The 19,514-nt window shown below is 35.0% G+C and overlaps 5 protein-coding genes across 10 annotated transcripts; 3 read left to right on the plus strand and 2 right to left on the minus strand.

The window, feature by feature from the left end:
- Positions 1-35: 35 nt before the first annotated feature.
- On the minus strand, positions 36-982 carry AT5G42510 (Disease resistance-responsive (dirigent-like protein) family protein). Its single transcript, NM_123616.2, has one exon. It carries the CDS (start codon positions 871-873, stop codon positions 325-327), a length of 549 nt encoding a protein of 182 aa, NP_199066.1. The 5' UTR covers positions 874-982; the 3' UTR covers positions 36-324.
- Positions 983-2,315: 1,333 nt separating this feature from the next.
- BPC6 (basic pentacysteine 6) lies at positions 2,316-4,664 on the plus strand. 3 transcript variants are annotated; one of them, NM_123617.3, is made up of 3 exons: positions 2,316-2,483; positions 3,249-3,400; positions 3,552-4,664. In NM_123617.3, the coding sequence occupies exons 2-3, from the start codon at positions 3,344-3,346 to the stop codon at positions 4,521-4,523; spliced, it is 1,029 nt and encodes a 342-aa protein (NP_568605.1). In that variant the 5' UTR covers positions 2,316-2,483; positions 3,249-3,343; the 3' UTR covers positions 4,524-4,664. The 3 variants fall into 3 exon arrangements, with proteins under 3 accessions (NP_568605.1, NP_001078690.1, NP_001078691.1); NM_001085221.1 differs by having other exon boundaries at positions 3,564-4,664; NM_001085222.1 differs by having other exon boundaries at positions 3,249-3,388; positions 3,616-4,664.
- A 2,130-nt stretch (positions 4,665-6,794) lies between these two features.
- Positions 6,795-7,567, minus strand: AT5G42530 (uncharacterized protein). Its single transcript, NM_123618.6, has 2 exons — positions 7,290-7,567; positions 6,795-7,114 (listed from the first exon to the last, which is right to left on the minus strand). Exons 1-2 carry the CDS (start codon positions 7,393-7,395, stop codon positions 7,005-7,007), a joined length of 216 nt encoding a protein of 71 aa, NP_199068.2. The 5' UTR covers positions 7,396-7,567; the 3' UTR covers positions 6,795-7,004.
- A 1,855-nt stretch (positions 7,568-9,422) lies between these two features.
- On the plus strand, positions 9,423-16,903 carry XRN2 (exoribonuclease 2). 2 transcript variants are annotated; one of them, NM_123619.4, is made up of 22 exons: positions 9,423-9,882; positions 9,982-10,058; positions 10,525-10,716; positions 10,800-10,919; positions 11,043-11,105; positions 11,337-11,486; positions 11,597-11,755; positions 12,146-12,223; positions 12,307-12,393; positions 13,010-13,240; positions 13,429-13,524; positions 13,659-13,754; positions 13,850-13,920; positions 14,387-14,515; positions 14,593-14,669; positions 14,750-14,790; positions 14,899-14,973; positions 15,064-15,221; positions 15,392-15,496; positions 15,622-15,703; positions 15,857-15,951; positions 16,048-16,903. In NM_123619.4, exons 1-22 carry the CDS (start codon positions 9,570-9,572, stop codon positions 16,589-16,591), a joined length of 3,039 nt encoding a protein of 1,012 aa, NP_199069.1. In that variant the 5' UTR covers positions 9,423-9,569; the 3' UTR covers positions 16,592-16,903. The 2 variants fall into 2 exon arrangements, with proteins under 2 accessions (NP_199069.1, NP_001190450.1); NM_001203521.1 differs by having other exon boundaries at positions 9,446-9,882; positions 15,359-15,496; positions 16,048-16,853.
- Positions 16,904-19,309, plus strand: AT5G42560 (Abscisic acid-responsive (TB2/DP1, HVA22) family protein). Of its 3 annotated transcripts, NM_123620.4 has the most exons (7): positions 16,904-17,159; positions 17,620-17,661; positions 17,759-17,857; positions 17,960-18,016; positions 18,110-18,173; positions 18,252-18,461; positions 18,598-19,309. In NM_123620.4, exons 2-7 carry the CDS (start codon positions 17,630-17,632, stop codon positions 19,024-19,026), a joined length of 891 nt encoding a protein of 296 aa, NP_568606.1. In that variant the 5' UTR covers positions 16,904-17,159; positions 17,620-17,629; the 3' UTR covers positions 19,027-19,309. The 3 variants fall into 3 exon arrangements, with proteins under 3 accessions (NP_568606.1, NP_001119361.1, NP_001078692.1); NM_001125889.1 differs by having other exon boundaries at positions 16,980-17,159; positions 17,620-17,857; NM_001085223.1 differs by lacking the exon at positions 17,620-17,661 and having other exon boundaries at positions 16,980-17,159.
- The last annotated feature ends 205 nt before the right edge of the window (positions 19,310-19,514 follow it).

Consider the following 19,514-nt stretch of genomic DNA (forward strand, 5'->3'; position numbering starts at 1 on the left):
AAGTAATAAATGTTAATGAATTTAGGACATTTCAACCATATATTTACTCTATCACCAATATCTACATCTTACTTGCCCCATACTCACCCTTAATTAGTACGAACAGAAATTTCAAGTAACTACGAGACTCTCACACATCTGACATCTTAATTCTCAAAATATTCAGACAAACAACACCTTTTGAACTTTAAACGATCCACAACAAAAACAGAACAATTGTTATATATATATATATATATATATATATAAAAGAACCAAAAACAATATAAGAAAACCAAAGTGAAACAATTTGTTTCGGAAAGACATTAGACAATATGCAAATGATTAATGCCAAATGAAGACATTATACTCGACCACGGCATCTAGACCAACAATCTTATAAGTCTTGGGCAGTGCATAGCCTCTAGCAAACCTGAAAGCACCAGTTCCTCCAATAATCGGCAACTCTCTCACCTTCGAAAATATATCATTCCGTCCATACACCGCGATGGTGCTTCCATTAAACTCTCCTGCCGTGAAAACATAGTTAAAGACCATTGTGAAGACTATGTCCTTCATGGCTGTTGATGCGTACATCCCCTGAGCTCTTCCCACTTCCTTTGAGCTCGGGTCTGGTCCTTCGGTCAACGGATCATCAGCGATCATAATCACGCCAAACTTGACGTTGAGGGTGGTTGTTGGGCGGGCTTCGGCAACTTTGACGGCGGTAGGTTTGTCACCGGAGATGACGTCATGGAAGTAGAAGTGGAGGTGGGTGAATTTCTCCGGCTTGTAGCCTTGATACGGCGTTGTTGTGGAGTAAGCTGTGACGGACACGGCAAGAAGAAGAATAGATGACAAAAGAGGAAGAAGAAGCAGAAAACGTTTAGCCATGTTCGTTGTTTGTAGCTATGGAAATGTGAAAATGTGATTTATATATATACACAAAACATGATCGTTACGCAATTGTTGGCTCATAAAACATTTGAATATGTCGTTTCTCGATTGGTGACAACAACATGTCCGTTGACGTGGAAGTAAACTAGGTGGTTCGATTTATAAACAACTAGATATTTCCACTTGTACGAATCATGATATAAACTGGCAAATATATAAGGATGCACGACGAAAGAAAAACAAAACAAATAAGAATAAAACAAGATTCTGCATTGTGATACACTACATATAAATATATAAAGAAAGATATATAGTAGATGCATATAATTGAAATTAAGATCAAAGATGTACATAGACATTGATGTTTAAATTTAGGATTGTCAATCTGTATATATGTACCTAAGATATATATTAATATATACATATGGTTCCAAACTCAATACCAGTGTTCTCTAATTAATGATCTTATATTTTGTACACTGAATTAATCATCCACTGAGTCCCAAAAGAGGAGGGCATAGGTGCGACGGGCTAGAGTTAAATCATAAAATAGATTAAAAACAATACATGATATTTGAAACAATGATCAATGACAAGACTTTAGTTTTCTTGCAAAAAGTATATAACTTATTTTAGAAACTCCTTGAATTTTGTTATAAAACAAAATTGGTAGTTGCATAATTTTTTTTTTTCAAAAAATAAAACAACGATCAAGAATTTTGGTAGTTGCATAATTTTGAAGTACAGTTGTGCTAGTTACTCAATTAAACTTAAAATATATTATATCAATTGTTTGGAATAACATTCATCTTTCGTCTTCTCAGTTTACTTGGAATGCACGAGAGCTTTCTCGTTGTGAGAATAACTCTTGGGTCATGCCTAATGAGAAATGCATGGGGACGAGAATCCTCTGTCGAGTTAAAAAGTATCAATGTCTTAAGGCTACTATTAATAAAACAAATCTATTATTCAGATCAAGTAGGTGCTCTGTTTTAGGCTGCAGGAATCCACGTTCACATGGCGTCAAAGTTAAGTACGTTGGGGCATCAAATGTTGTTTGTGATAAAATCTCATAACAAATGTGCTACTATCTAATTATAGAGTCGATTGTTCTGAGGAAAGGTAACGTTTTATTGATATTTGGCGACCGAGACTGAAGTTTCAAAAAGGCCATATTAATATTGATCGTAAAATGTTAAATTATATATAAACTGTAATGACCACACCAGCCACACTTTAAATTTTATATAAAAATAATCTAACTGGTAATTACATAATAATACTAATAGACATTTTTTATTTTATTTTTTTCCAATTGGTCACCTAATTTTCAACAACAACAGTGCAACAGTAAAACACTTACCAAATGGGTGAAAAAAGAGTTAAAAGTTTAAAAATTTGTTTTTACCAAACGTAAAAACAGTTAGAAAGAAAGAAATCCATCTTCCTCTTCCCCGATCTGTTTCTTCCACAAAGATATTTTTCTTTATTCTCTCGCAGTTCAATTAGGGTTTCAATCTCTCTGCTCTGCTTGTCATCACCACCACCACCACCACCGTCGTCGTCTCTCTGTATCTCTCCGGCGGGTTCTCTCTCTACTTCCCCCGGTAAACTTCGCTTACTCTTCCACCATCTTCTTTCTCTCTTCGCCGCCCCTTTTCATTTCACTTTTTTCTCCAAGTTCTTACCAAGCTTCTAAGCTCATTTCCTATTAATCGAAGCTCGTTTGAAGTAATTAGGGCTTGGCTGAATCCTAATTGCTGAATTAAGTTACTCGATTTGATTCCAAATGGCTAAATCCTAATTTTGATGAGCTTTGCCTGTTTCTATCGACATTAGAGTTGGAGAATTTTTGGATTGTTTCTTTCTTTTGGATAGTGTATCGAACCAGATTTTGTGGTTTTAGAGTTCTTATTGATCATCATGAGTAGGCGATTTTGTGTTTTGTGTTTTCCCAAATTAGCTTTTGATGATTATCACTATGACTATAATCGATGATACTGTGTTTCTTTTAGCTGAGTTTGATATCTCACAGAGTTTATGTGTATTGGTTAGAATCGATTGATTGATGTGCAAATCCTGAAACAAAATGGTACCATTTCGATATTAATGTTGCTATTTTTAGTCATCTGAGTTTGAGTGTTTTTGTTGAAAGTTTTTCAGAAAATACTCATAGATGGACAAACAATTGTTTGCTTTGTCTCTGCTGAATCATATTCTGGAACTCAAGTATAGATTTTTTTTTTGCTTCATAGTCGTTTATGTATGTTCACTAATACTAGCAATGCTTTGGTGATTGGCTATTTTGCTTCATAGTAGTTTATTTATGAAATGGTCTTTTTTGACACTGTTTAATGATTGGCTATGTGCAGGAGGATTAAAAGATGGACCAGTCTTTTATTTTGATATTCCGTTAGCTTGTTCAGTTATTGTAGAAGCTGTACCGTCAAGACTTTTAATATCTCAAATGGATGATGGTGGGCATCGTGAGAATGGTCGGCATAAAGCAGCAGTTCAGGGCCAGGTACCTTGACAATCCCAAAGCTAAATCAGTTGTTTTCCTTTCTCTGCTCTATATATACATCTTATGGGTGTTCATCATGCTTGCGGCTAAACACCTCAGATTTGAGACTGTTTTTGATGGGAATGTATGATTTGTTCATGATGTAAAACAGTGGTTGATGCAGCATCAGCCGTCGATGAAACAAGTGATGTCGATAATAGCAGAGCGCGATGCAGCGATTCAGGAGAGAAATCTGGCGATATCAGAGAAAAAAGCAGCAGTAGCTGAAAGGGACATGGCGTTTCTTCAGAGGGACACCGCCATTGCTGAGCGCAACAATGCGATAATGGAGAGAGACAGTGCTCTTACAGCACTCCAATACCGTGAGAACTCTATGGTTACTGCTCCTGCTGCCAATATGTCAGCATGTCCACCAGGATGTCAAATATCACGTGGTGTAAAACACTTGCACCATCCGCACATGCATCATCATCATCAACAACATCACATACCTCAGTTGACTGAAAATGCATATGAAACCAGAGAGATGGAGCCAAATGATGGTCTCCCAACATCACCACCTGCCGGATCCACCTTGGAATCTGCCAAACCAAAACGTGGTAAAAGAGTGAACCCAAAGGCGACAACACAAACTGCTGCTAATAAGAGAGGGCCAAAAAATCAGAGGAAGGTTAAGAAAGAGAGCGAGGACGACTTAAACAAGATAATGTTTGTAAAGACGACCCATGACTACACAGACGAAGATTCAAGTAAGCATATCTTAATAGGATCAAAATCTGACTGGAAAAGTCAAGAAATGGTGGGGCTGAACCAAGTGGTTTACGACGAGACAACGATGCCACCACCTGTATGTTCATGTACAGGAGTTCTCAGACAGTGCTACAAATGGGGAAATGGAGGTTGGCAATCATCGTGTTGCACAACTACACTATCAATGTATCCTTTACCTGCACTGCCCAACAAAAGGCATGCTCGAGTTGGTGGACGGAAAATGAGCGGAAGCGCGTTCAACAAGCTTCTAAGCCGGCTTGCTGCAGAAGGGCATCATGATCTTTCAAACCCGGTCGATCTGAAGGACCATTGGGCAAAGCACGGTACAAACCGCTACATTACGATTAAATGATATGTGCATTTAGGTGTGAGTTGTTCTTACGACATTATCTGATTTTAAATCATGTGTACTAAATTCAAATAAACTCGAGAGGAAAAGAATTGTATGTGGAGCCAATGTTATGTTGTATTATATAATTCGAAAATTTTTAGTAACATCACAAACCGTAGAATTATTATTTTTTGTTCACATCAACAAAGAAAAACTAGACAACTTTTTCTTTTGAACTGATACTGAATCATGGATGGAATGTGAGCTATTTCACTCACCTACAACTTACGGACTGTGTGAACAAATGGATCTGATCATATCTATCAATTTGGAATTTTTGATAAAGAAATCACAAATGATTAGTCTAGGGAGATTTCACTGTGATATACGACTCGAGAGTTTTCTCTGCTTTTTTTGTGGGACCTATATATTTTATTTATTAAGAAAAAACATTATGTTTCATTAAAAATAAACCAATCAGTCGCACTAAAATAATCTAAATACTGTATAAACAAAAAATAAAATGATAAAAACATTAAAAGCTATGATGTATTTATTAGTATAAATACTTTTGATGTTTAAATTTATAATAATATAATTGAGAGTCAAATAATTTTTGTTTTCGTTTTTATTTAATATATTAATTTTGAAAAATAAAATAACTAATATAATAAGAAAATATGAAAAACAATTCTATGCCCAAATTAAATGAAACAAGTTTCTATCTACAGAATATGAAAATGCTGAATTTAAGTGTAAATTATTTATATATAATTGATTTTAAAAATTGATATAAATAATAAGTGTAAATTATTTATATATAATTAACTCAAATTTCACGCAGATAAGTAGCATTTAAAAATTCATTATATTTTCTTTTGATACAACTTAGAACAATCTATTATTAGTAGTGTGCTGCGTCTACTCCAAGTTTTGTTGGCGTGATGACAACTACATAACAATAAATGTTGTGAGTACAAGCAAAACATCAAACAAATGAAATTGACAAATAATATTACAAATGATTTAGACACTAAGAGTGTAATATTAACCAACAAAACGTTCAAAAACACATCCCAACAGAGAGCCATGACACGACAACACCAGAAATATCACTATCCTTAAATGAGAGTAAAGATTTAGGACAACACGGTAAGTTATTCAAGTTCTAACCAGAAATTATGCATTGATCCATATCTCTTTTCCACTTTACATTTTCACTCCTTTGTAAAGGAGTGAAAACGAAAAATGGAAGAGTGATATGGATAATACATAGCATCTGGTTGGAATTTGAATAACCTACCGCGTCTACATGGCTCTTTACTTTAATAATTGTGAGATCTCCGGTGTTCTGGTGCCATGGTTCTATGTTGGCATGTGTTTTTCTTCGTTTTGTTGGGTATAAGTTACACTTTCACTCTCAAATCATTTTGTAATTTTGTTTCCTAATTTTCACCAAATGTTTAACATTTTACCAAGAGAGCGATTATATCTAAGGATTTACAACTTGCTAGAAAGACTCTAAATGATCGACTTTGAAATCATGATATTGTATCTTTTCAATTTTGGGGTTATTATTCTCATTTAAATGCATTCCTGAGATTATCTTAAAGAAATAAAATTGTTTAGTTGATTCACACTATTTTGTCCATTTAAACTCAAATTAAATTTGAGTCATGATCCAAATGTTTATACTGTTTGCTATCAATCAAGTTTTGAAATATATTGTAGTCATATAAAAAGTATATATATATATATATATATCGGTGTTTCCATCCTGAAGACAAATCTTCTCCTACTACGTTTACAGAAGTGTTTCAATGTATGTTTGATTACATTGCTAGGCTTTTTGTTATGGTTCGACCTCGGAAGCTCTTGTTTGTGGCTATTGGTGAGTACTATTACATTATATGCAGTGTTTTCGTCTCATTACATTGTATGAATTTTGGGCTTTACAATTTCGATATCAGAAAAAGCAGATCGGCACTAATAGAGAAGATAATAGTCTAAGTTAAATCGTCATTGTCTTAGCTGAGAAATGCTCTATTACGTAAGGCCCGACAAAGGGTCCCAGATGGACAATGATTGTGGGAAATAATGTCATTCCCATAATTTGGACAAATAAAAAGTTAGATCAGTCCCTTGTGAGATTTGGGAAGAAGTCGTCATTATTCATTCCATCAAAGGCTTAAATGAACTAACCATATATTTCATATTTTCACATTTATTTTTTAATGAATATATACTAGGCTTTGTGGTTCAGCCTGTCAGAGATGGATTTCTAGTGCCAAATGTTAAGAAATGTTTGAACGATCCAACGTAAGTAGAGAGAGGCGGTCTTAAACATAAAAGGACATGCAAATTTATTTATTCAAGCGACGGTTCGATAAAACTGTAAAATATGACAAACACATGCAAAGATAAACAAGGATAGAAACCACAAACCAAAGCACAATGTAAGAAACATGCACACGTTCACACGCATTCGAAGCTAGAGTGAAGTCAATGACCAGGTTCGAGTGTGCCTTTGAAAGACCTGTGGGGCGGAGGAGAAGGTAGGTTTGGATTTGTACAAAAGGGGATTCGTGGAGAACATCTGAAACGAGGAATCCCTGTAGGATGGTAAGTGTCAATTTTTCATCATTTCACTGCTCATTAGTCTATTCAAATGCGGACAAACATTAAATCAAACCAAAATCAATATTAATTAAACACAACTAATAATAATAAACCTAACTAATAAACATAAAATGATACTAATGACCTCGGGACATCTAAAAGACTCACTTTGTTTCTGGGCTTCCTCTTGTGCGCCAAGGGCTTTATCCATATGCGGAAACACAAGAAGAAGAAGGAGAAAGAGAGCCATGGAAGAGACCATAGAAGATGTCATCTTAATATTCCCTCTTATTTTGCTTATCAGTGCCACTCATGCTTATGCCTTTATATAGGCTAGGGAGATGTCAATTAAAGAAATTTAAAGATATGTTGGATAATATAGAAAGGCTAAAAGACAAAGAAGATTAGGAAACCTGTGGACAGTCTAGCGATAGACTTAAAGCTTATAGCCATCGACGACTTAGTTGTGTGTATCACTTATGAGTCTCGAAGTTTTGGTAGTATTATTCAGTGAAAAGTCTTCAATCACCAATTCGCCATGCATGGTTTGGTTTGTGGGACAAGTGCATTGCATTGGATTCTCTTCATATTATTTATCTTTTTATAAATTTCTAGTATCCTATATTTACTACGTCATATTCTGTAATTAGTTTAGGGGAGCATTTTTTAGATTAGAACTAAAGGAGCAAAATTTTCCCAAACAATTATTTACATATTTCATAGGCTTTTTTTTAAAAGGTTAGACGACAATAACCGATCACATATATAATTAAACCTTGGATTACATCCGGATATCCTTGATTTCAGATCTAGATTCGGATTATTTAAAAACAGATCAGATATCTTTAAATTTCGATTATCCGATCTATGACCAACACTAAGTATAATATCCTGAATTTTCTTATAGTAACTATATATGCAAAATTAATTTAAATCACAAAAGACTTTAAAATCCTTTCAAATTTCTTAAAATGTAGAATGCAATCAAATAATTTTTATTCATTAATCCGATATGTTCCTACCATACCGCATCATATGATTTATATAAATATATACTGTACTTATTTATATATATAAGTTCGAGAAATCTTCTAAAACACATTAAAATCATTAACAATCAAACCTGTTCTTAAAATAATTGTTTTCAATAATTTGATTTTGAATTTAAAAGAGTTTTTAAACACATGATTGAATAACACATGATACTTTAGAACATATCATTCCAAATGTGTGTTTGGATACACTCCCTAATTTACGAAGATCGTGTGTGATTATTTAATTAATTCTTATAAGAAAAAACTAGACCTCTGAATTTTGGTCTATTGGTCGTCCATAATATATTATGTCGTTCGGTGTCAGTTGCTGATAAAGTTACGTTTAATGCGCAAATCGCTTCTTCCAAAAGAAAGATTGAATTGCAATATTTGATTTATTTTACTCTTAACTATATTTTTTTTACTCTTAACTAGATTTTAATTGCAATATGATTTATTTTTTAAACTTAATATATATAAAAAATTTCAAACTGTATTTATTTATAAAATATTTATATTGGATAGTTTATAATTGTTATTAACTAACATTTTGCCAAACCCGTCATGCTAAAAAACTCTTTATTGTCTAAATTTTTTAACCAATGTAAGACGTTAAACTTACACATTTTCATCAACTAGATAATATATGTCCGTTTTTACAATTTTGAATCATAATATATGCACAATTTTTCTTAATAAAGATGATAAAAAATTCATAGTTTTAAATCTTAACCAAATCTTCTAAATATTTATATTTTTAAATAGTCGAGTTTTATATGAACAACCCAAATAAGATTTAATAAACAAAATAGATTAACGGGTCGGTAACAAATGTACCCAAATGCATTTTAAGTTTTTAACCCACCCATAAAAAGTGACTCCAAAAATACTTATAGAAATACTAAAAGATCACTATCCATCCACTAGACCAGTAAATGAAAGAGAAAAAAAAACATGAATTTTCAAATTTGAAACATTTTAATCCCCAACTTTAAAAATATATGGATTAAATCATTAAGTTTTTTTTTTTTAACTTAGCCATTTAACATATGACCACCATCCATTTATTTTAACAAATTAACATAATTATATAGGGTAAAGAAATGCTTTTCTTATTTTTGACATTCTAATTCTAGGGTAAACAAATACATTTATATCTAATTTCAATATTTAAGATTTTTTTTTTTAAATAAAAAAAATGATTGAATCTGGTTTAACCAATTTGAACCACAACCCAACAATTTATCCGGTTCGATTTGGAAATAGCAAGTGTGGGACTGTTATGAGGTCATCACAATCAAAGTAAATTAATTCCTCCGTGTGACCTAAAGAGTGACCGTTCCCGTTCACTACCGCCGCAAAGTCTTGTGGCTACAGAGCTTAGGGTTTAAACTTTCTTCACGATAATTTTCCGATGGGAGTTCCGTCGTTCTACAGATGGCTTATCCAGAGGTATCCATTGACTATACAAGAAGTTATTGAAGAAGAGCCACTCGAAGTTAATGGCGGCGGCGTCACGATTCCAATCGATTCAAGCAAACCTAATCCTAATGGTTACGAGTATGACAATCTTTATCTCGACATGAACGGAATCATTCATCCATGTTTCCATCCTGAAGACAAACCTTCTCCAACTACATTTACGGAAGTGTTTCAATGTATGTTCGATTACATTGATAGGCTTTTTGTTATGGTTCGACCTCGGAAGCTCTTATTCATGGCTATTGGTGAGTGTTTTTGTCTCATTACATTTTACGAATTGGTTTTTAAGTTTTCGCTGTGTTTATGAAATTTGTGTCATTGTTTTTGTTGTGTGTAATTTGCAGATGGTGTTGCTCCAAGAGCTAAAATGAATCAACAGAGAGCTAGAAGGTTTAGAGCTGCTAAAGATGCAGCTGAAGCAGTATGTGCCATCTCCTATTTTATACTCTATTTCACTGAATTTGTATCATGACCGATCATTTGATAGCATGTATACCACTATAAGTATCTCTGGTTATAGTTGCATCGATCCTGTTGTTGGGGTTGATCCACTGTTCAATCTTGTATGATCATAGAATGCTACTAGGGGAAAGATGAATCGATCATTATGTCGCTATGTTGGTAACAGTTATTACTATCGAAAAATACCTTAACTTTTAGATCATATAAGAAAAGCTTTCTGCTGAGTATAGCTTTGTTCATGTGATCATATCGTTATATGTTGTATGTCATGATTAGAATTAATTATCTCTGATAATAATTATTGTCTTGTACGATCATATGATTCTACTAGTGAATGCTGAATCAATTGCTATGTTACTATCTTGGGAACAGTGTTTACCATTGAGATATTTTTAAGCTCTTACGGTCTTACCTGCTATTTGCAGGCAGCTGAAGAAGAGCAGCTGCGGGAAGAGTTTGAGAGAGAAGGGAAGAAGTTGCCTCCTAAAGTGGATTCTCAAGTTTTTGACTCTAATGTTATTACTCCTGGAACAGAGTTCATGGCTACTCTGTCCTTTGCGTTGCGATACTACATTCACGTTAGACTAAATTCTGATCCTGGGTGGAAAAATATTAAGGTATTAATTAGGGTCTCTGATATTTTCCTTGACGCTGTTTACAATTTACTTCAAGTTTTGCTCATGATTTCCTTATTCTGAAGGTTATACTCTCGGATGCTAATGTTCCTGGCGAGGGGGAACACAAGATCATGTCATACATACGTTGTAATAAGAACCATCCTGGTTATAACCCAAACACTCATCATTGTCTATATGGTTTGGTATATAACCTTCCTTTAATTCTGATTTCTTACATGCCTTCATGTTTGATTTTGCAACAAGGTTGTTCTGATCTTAATTGTGCAAGCTAATAAGGCCATTCTATTATTATTTCTTAACAACAGGACGCCGATTTGATCATGCTGTCTTTGGCCACCCACGAAATTCATTTTTCAATCCTTCGTGAGGTTTGTAGAATTGTTCCTTTTAGTTTTATACCTAGACTAGACTAGCAATGACCAATCTATCTTGTTTGTAATTCAGCATGTGCTTCTTCAATATGTTTTGACACTTGATTAACATATGGAATAGTTACCAATTTGTATGCAAGTCTTTGAAGTTTGAAGATACGTTTTTTTTTTTTTCTGCTTCACTTTATACCAATGTATCTGTATTTTCTCCTTGGTGACGTCACCTAGGTTGTTTTCTTTCCTGGAGAGGAAGGCAAATGCTTCTTGTGTGGTCAAGAGGGGCACCGAGCAGCAGATTGTGAGGGAAAGATAAAGAGGAAGACAGGAGAAATGCTTGATAATACTGAGGCAGATGTTGTGGTGAAGAAGCCATATGAGGTACTTTTCAGGATTATACACCTCAATACTATATTTTCGAAATTACATCGTATGTAAAGGGCTCATTATTATCTTTACCAGTATCATTAACTATCCTTACTTTTTGGCAGTTTGTCAATATATGGATACTACGAGAGTATTTGGAACACGACATGCAGATTCCTGGAGCAAAAAAAAATTTGGACCGCTTAATTGATGACTTCATCTTCATCTGTTTTTTCGTTGGGAATGATTTCCTGCCACATATGCCTACGCTCGAGATACGGGAGGTTTGTAGTTTTCTGTTGATAATACTTTCTTCCAGTTGTCGAAATGCCTGGTAGAGTGTGCCCTTCCATTTGTTAGTCATGTAGCATTATCTTAGTTTTTTCAAAAACATCTGTTGAAAAATGAGGTTTCTTAGATATAGGAGATGTTCCTATATCATACTTTTCTATGTCAGAGTCATAAATCACTTCATAAAAATCTTTATAAAAAATTTCATTTGTAGTTGAGAATACTTTGGTATTGAATAGCGTGGTACATATTTACTCATAGTTTGTGTTCTATCAAAAAAGTTTGTCGCATCTTTGCATCATTGAAAGTCTTATGAGCTTACTTAGAAACCCTTGAGAAGTTTAAAAAAAGTTTTTCAACTTATTATTGTTGTTGTGTTGCAGGGTGCTATAGAACTGCTGATGTCTGTGTACAAGAATAAGTTTAGATCAGCAAAAAAATACTTAACCGATTCAAGCAAGGTGCAGAAATTAAACATTCTTTATCTTACTTGGTGTAGCTGTTGGATTGTATAGTTTTTAAACTTTTGTTTACTAACTTTCAGCTGAACTTAAGAAATGTTGAGCGTTTCATCAAGGCCGTTGGGATGTATGAAAATCAAATATTTCAGAAGAGAGCACAAGTACAGCAGGTTAATGTCCACATACAATAATTTTGTTTTCTGCAGTAATCTGCATTTTCCTTGCATTTTAAGATATTAGGTTGAAAGCGACAAGATTAAATAACATTAGCCTCCATCTAATGCTATGGGTGTCTCATCTGTTACATGTCCCGGCCAGGCTATTAATCACTTCTCTCTGGCATGTAAAAAACTTTGTTTCATTGTACAACCGTATTTCCTCTAGGTGAATAGTAGCTCAGTGGATTTTTAGGCCAGGGAAAGTCGCAACTTAAAGTTGAGTAGGAGATACTTAAGACAAAGTGGAAAAACTTAGGAATGGTTAAAGAACGTGAATGTTTTGGGGTAACAACCATGTATAATAAAAATATTGTCAGTTTGCTTCTCTAGGGAAGATACTTGTGTATTTTTCTTATAAGAATAGAATAGTACTTAGCGGTTTTCTTTCTGAAAGATGGCCATATGCCTCTCTTTCCATGGGTTAAAACCTTGTCTACACTAGCTGACGAATTTAATACCCCTCTGATCCAGGGAAAATGAAGATTAGAAAACATGAAAAATTTATAAATTCTGTTTCATTTCTATGGATAGTTTTTCATTGGTGCAAGTGTTATGATGTCTGTTACAGAGGCAATCAGAAAGGTTTCGTCGTGACAAAGCTCGTGACAAAGCTCGTGACAATGCTCGTGACAATGCTCAAGCAAGCAGACAATTCTCTGGCAAGTTGGTGCAATTAGATTCTCTAGATGAAGTGTCTGATTCATTGCATTCATCACCTTCACGAAAATATTTGCGTCTGTCTTTGGATGATAACATTGGTGTGGCGAATGTTGAAACAGAAAATAGCCTCAAAGCAGAAGTAAGTCATCTCGTATCCGAGGAGGAATTTTAACAAATTTTTAGCTCTTCTCGCCTTTTTTTGAACTGCATTTCTTTTGTTTAATTTTATCATGTGCTGGTTTAAGTGTTAACTACTCCATTTTAAATTTTTGGTCTTGAACTTTTCTTTCTTATTGTAAGTGCACTAAAGTACACAGCGGTTTTCAGGAACTAGATAACGAAGAAGACTTAAAGTTTAAGCTTAAGAAACTACTGCGGGATAAAGGTGATGGGTTCAGGTCAGGAAATGGAGAACAAGATAAGGTCATATTTCTATTTTTTCAGCTGTGTGTTCATCAATGATTTCATGAGTGTGTAATCTTCATAAGTTTGTTTGATTTCTGTTTAATCAATCATTTAATCACGCTGGCAAGCTCACATGGCTGTTGTATTATCAGGTTAAGCTAAATAAAGTAGGATGGAGAGAGAGATATTACGAAGAGAAATTCGCAGCTAAGTCTGTGGAGGAAATGGAACAAATACGCAGAGATGTTGTGAGTTGCTCATATGTTTAATTTGATGAAAATAAATTACATTTAAGTCACCCATAACGTATCAATTTACTGATCTTTTTTTAATTATTTGCTAGGTTTTGAAGTACACAGAAGGTCTTTGTTGGATAATGCATTATTATTATCATGGTGTTTGTTCCTGGAACTGGTCAGTTTCTGGTCATCCTCATACATATTATATACTTTATACATGGATTATTTTCTTGTGGTTCATTTCATTTAATATTTCGAAGCAGGTGATTATTGTGCTGAGATAACCATATTGTCCTATAGGATTGTGATGCTCATTTTAATTTACACATCATGCCAAAAAAATTATTGAGCTGTTCGAAATATCAAATTTTCCTGTGCAAGACTTCCATCATAATTGTGCCATGCATCTTTGTTTAATTCGAACTGAGCTTGTACATATATATATCCTCTGATATGTTTGATACTCTGCGTACGTCTGTGAATTTGATTTTAATGTCTGTTGTGATTTAATTCCAAAAGAGCCTAGTTTAAGAGGACAAGATGGCCATAATAATAGGAATCTTAGTGGCAATGGCGACCTCATTGACACTTAAATTTCTCTCATGTGTTTGTCTGTGGTTAATTGCGGGTTTATTTTGCAGGTTTTATCCATATCATTACGCACCTTTCGCATCAGATCTCAAGGGCCTTGAGAAACTAGATATTAAGTTTGAACTAGGTTCCCCGTTTAAACCATTTAATCAGCTTCTGGCTGTTCTTCCATCTGCAAGGTATTCTATCTGTATATCTGAGCATTCTTAATGTCTCTCTGCTGTCACTGATTCGCTCATTGGATTCCTGTTCTCAGTGCACATGCTCTCCCAGAGTGCTATAGGTCATTGATGACAAATCCAGATTCGCCTATAGCTGACTTTTATCCTGCTGGTATGAAGTTGTTGCAGATTGGTCCCTTTCGTTGTGTTATTGTGCAATCCATGCCTCTCATTAGCTTTTGTGGTGTGCAGATTTTGAGATTGACATGAATGGAAAACGCTACTCTTGGCAGGTTTGATTGTCTTTTCATGCTGATGGTTTGGTGACCTGCGTAATTTCTTCAGTTAGATGTAGTCATTTTATGGTCTCATACTTGATACTTTTATCTTTCCTTGTAAAGGGTATATCGAAACTGCCTTTTGTTGAAGAAAAGCGTCTTCTGGAGGCAGCTGCGCAAGTGGAGAAATCACTGACGGTACATTGACTTTTGTAGTGGTTTTTGTTTATAAGAAATAATTGTACAATCACATGTAACTTTATTTTTCTTCTATATGTTTTTTTCCAGAACGAAGAAATTCGAAGAAACAGTGCGTTGTTTGACATGCTCTTTGTGGTTGCTTCTCATCCCCTTGGTGAACTCATCCGTTCTCTTAATAGCCGTACCAACAACTTGAGCAATGAAGAACGTGCAACTATCATTGAAAAAATTGACCCTGGACTAAGGTTTGTGTCTGAATCTTGAGAATAGTTGATTCAATAGGTAGTTATTGTTATGATTTCATGGTGATGTGATTTTCTGTGTCTAGTTTTACAAATTATGTTGATTCCTTCTTGAGCATATAAGAAAAGGGATAATTTAGTGAGCACATTCAAAAATTTCTTGATGTATGCAGCGATGGGATGAATGGTTACATAGCTTCATGTGGTGGAGATAGTCAGCCTTCATGTTTCTGCTCCACAGTCGAGGGTATGGAAGATGTTTTAACCAATCAAGTCATGTAAGCCCTCAATACAACAATTTGGGGTTAATCACTTTTTTGCCATCCCCATCCATCCCCTTGAGCTTTATGAAGATGCATATTGGAATCTGATATTCATCAAATTAACATTCTTTTATTTTCAGTTGTGCCATATACAAACTTCCAGAAGATATCAGAGGCAGTGAGATTACTCATCAGATTCCAAGATTGGCAATCCCTAAAAAGGTATTGTTGAGTTTACTATTGATTGGCTTCCAATTTTGGTTTCAAGTTGTGGTGAAGAACAAAGAAACTGCTTTGATGGGTTTTAGTAGTAGAACCAAAGTCACTTGTTTTTAGTGGTTAGTTTACAGTGTTCTTCATATATATTCTTCACAGACTATATCTCTAGTGGATTTGAAATCTGGAGGTCTTCTATGGCATGAAGATGGGGACAAAAGAAGAGCTCCTCCAAAGGTTATAAAAATCAAGAGGTGAATATTACGAAATGTTGTGATATTCAAGAGTCTTGGAAGGCCTTTATTTACGGATGGTGTTAAATATTCTCAATTTCTTCTCTTTGTATGCAGGTATAATCCAGAAGGATCTATTTCTGGGGGTAGGCTTGGGAAGGCATCTCATAGACTTGTGTTGCAAACAATAAATGCCCAACCTGATTATATGAACATCAACTCGGAACCAGCGTTGTGTCCAAATACTGTTTTCCAGAACGAACGAGTGCCGAAAAAGATCCCTACATTTAAAGATAATGGGATACAATGGATAAGCCCTCCTCCGAGTCAAATCACTCCGAAGAAGATGAATAGCCCTCAAAGGCAAAAGGCTTGGAAGAAGGATGAAACCCCTCAGAGTCGAGAGAAATCGAAGAAGCTGAAAAGCTCTCTGAAAGTAAACCCTTTGAAGATGAAGAAAACTAAAAGCCCTCAGAGAGAGTTCACTCGAGAGAAGAAGAAGGAAAACATAACCCCTCAAAGGAAACTCACTAAGGCACAGAGGCAGGTGAAACACATACGCATGATGGAAGAGGCGAAAATGATAAAACAGAGGAAAAAAGAGAAGTATTTAAGAAAGAAAGCCAAATATGCACAAGGAGCTCCTCCCAAAACAGCTTGAGCTTCGATTCAGAACGCCTACTCGATCAACTTCAACAATATGATCAACAAAACAAAGGAAGAAGCATTTCAGATAATGCATTGATGATTGATATGATAGGTTATTTTGGTGGATCTAAACAGTTTTGCTACTCTCGTCCTCTTGTAATACAGACAAATGTGATTTAGTGATCATTACATATGTATTTTTACGTCAGTTGGTTTGATTTCTCTGTGCGGTTTTTCACCAAACTCTATTTTTGAAGTAAAAATTAAAAAGTTATAAGTCAAGATGATGTAACGTACGAGAAAAATAGAATACCTAGCTTCTAACGGTGTGCTAGAATAAACTAAATATTTTATTAGTCAAAAATTGGTTTTTATATGCTTTAGGGAACTAATCAAAATCCATAATTTTCTAAGAGGCGTGACTTTAAAAATCTGTAAAAAAGCAAATCCGAAGAAAGAGAGAGAGAGAAGGTGATTTTGAAATTTCAGATAACGCAGAATTTTTTTATTCTCGCCGGAGTTTTCTCCTCCCACCGTCTCTGATTCTCGTCGCCGCCGTACACAGTTGTTGTTCTCTGCCGGTAACTTTACCTTCTCCGATCTCTCGAATCGGTCTTCTTTGTGCTGTTTTCGTTTCTTATACGAGGATTTGAGTATTTGTTGCTAATCATCATCTAGCTCGATCGTTTACCCTAGTTTTCGCTTATTGATAATCGTTCGAGTTTTTAGTTGTTCAATTTCGTTTTCCTCACTTGATTCTCTGTAACATTTTCTCATCTCCTTTGTCGATTTCTTCTCGATCCGAGAGGATTATGAAATAGCGTAATTGGTCATTCACCGTCTTCAATGCTCAATTTCATTACTTCTGTTGTGATTTTTCTAGAGCTAAGCTCATATACATGGATGATTCGTGAAGGTTTTAACTCAGTAGTTAGCATTTTAAACAAGGTTAAACTAGTGTAGGACTATCAATTTTGCAGTATCTGATCTTATTCGAAAATATTTCTCATGTTAATTGATACTTTTTTGCTCTGCTTTCAGTTTCTGCAAGATGATTGGATCGTTTCTTACAAGAGGATTGGTGTACGAAAATCATATTCTCATTTGTTTGCTAAACGATATATGATGTGGTAGTTACTGTTGATTAGTTCTCCTTAATTTACTACTATATTTGTTATAGGATGGTGTTGGGCTATGCTTACCCTGCGTATGAATGTTACAAGACTGTTGAAAAGAATAGGCCTGAAATCGAGCAACTTCGCTTTTGGTGTCAGTACTGGTATATTGTTTATTGCCTTTTCCTTTGTCTCTCATTCGTAAGGTTGAAGGTTGGAAATTTGTGACAGAGATGACTTACTTTAAGTAAACTTATCAATCACAGGATATTGGTTGCTTGCTTGACAGTTTTTGAGAGAGTTGGTGATGCGTTTGTTTCATGGTGGGCATTTCTAAACGAACCCGCTTGATTTTCTCCAACTACAAACAATTTTTTTGCTATGTTTGATGATTGTTTTGTCTTCCTTTCTTTAAGGGTTCCGATGTACAGTGAAGCTAAGTTGGCATTCTTCATATACCTGTGGTATCCTAAAACCAGGGTAAGTGTTTATATTTGAATGGAGGAAAAACATGAGTCTTTTTATGGTTTACATGATTCTTTGTCTATGATTGTTTAGGGTACTACATATGTCTACGAGTCCTTCTTTAGGCCATATCTCTCACAGCATGAGAATGACATAGACCATAGTTTGCTCGAGCTAAGGACTAGAGCAGGAGATATGGCTGTTATATACTGGCAACGAGTTGCAAGTTATGGTCAGACCAGAATCCTTGAGATTTTGCAGTATGTTGCTGCACAATCAACTCCAAGACCGCAGCCACCTCAGGTATATTTAATAATCTGCAATGAGTATCGTTACTTGCTGCATTTTTCCTTGAGAACCAGTCAATACATCTATGATACAATATCTAATTGAATATGCATTTAATGTTCTGTCATATTTGTATTCGTTTGTGATTCAGAAACGTGGAGGTAGAGCTAATCAAGCTCCTGCGAAGCCTAAGAAAGCCCCTGTCCCCCAATCAGAACCTGAAGAAGTATCATTGTCCTCGTCTTCTAGCTCATCTTCAAGTGAAAATGAAGGTAATGAGCCAACCCGTAAAGTATCAGGCCCGTCAAGACCTAGACCAACAGTGACATCTGTACCAGCTGCAGATCCCAAAAACGCGGGTACCACTCAGATAGCACAGAAATCAGTAGCTTCCCCAATTGTGAACCCACCACAGTCAACCACCCAAGTGGAACCAATGCAGATAGAAGAAGTGGAAGGAGAGGCAGAATCAGGGAATGAAAATCCCAACCCGGAAGGTCCAAAGGAGACAGTGATGGAGGAGACAATCAGGATGACTCGTGGGAGGTTGAGGAAGACGCGTTCGGAAGAAAGCCGTTGAAAGAAGAAGAAGAAGCTCAATCCAAAAAATTGTTACTTACTTGCATAACAGTGGTCTCTCTTCTCTCTTACTCTATGTTTCCTGCTTCTAGAATTACGTTGACAGGAACTAACAACTAGTGGGAATGGTTGTATGAAAAGTTAATCTGTTGGTTTTGTTCTTTTATTCAATTTAGTTGCATCTTTGACAAAAAAAAAAAAAAAATCAATTTAGTTGCATTAAGTGTAAAAGATAACACTCTTGTTTTGTTTGTTCCTTTCGATAACTAATTCGGTAAAATAGGTACACCTACTTGAGAGTAGAAGTGAAGCAAGTATCAGTCATAAACATTTAAAAGTTGGATTGCACCTAAACTTAATCATGTTATCAGAGACCATTGTAAAACGAAATTAGAGTGGTTAAAAAGAAGTGGAATTAAGTCGTTGTTGGAAGATCCAAAAAGACTCTTTCTGTTTGTGGATGTAGTTGATAATAGTTGTTGCCATGAC

The sequence above is a fragment of the Arabidopsis thaliana genome, chromosome 5 (genome assembly GCF_000001735.4).
Source record: "Arabidopsis thaliana chromosome 5, partial sequence".
NCBI classification, from domain to species: Eukaryota; Viridiplantae; Streptophyta; class Magnoliopsida; order Brassicales; family Brassicaceae; genus Arabidopsis; species Arabidopsis thaliana.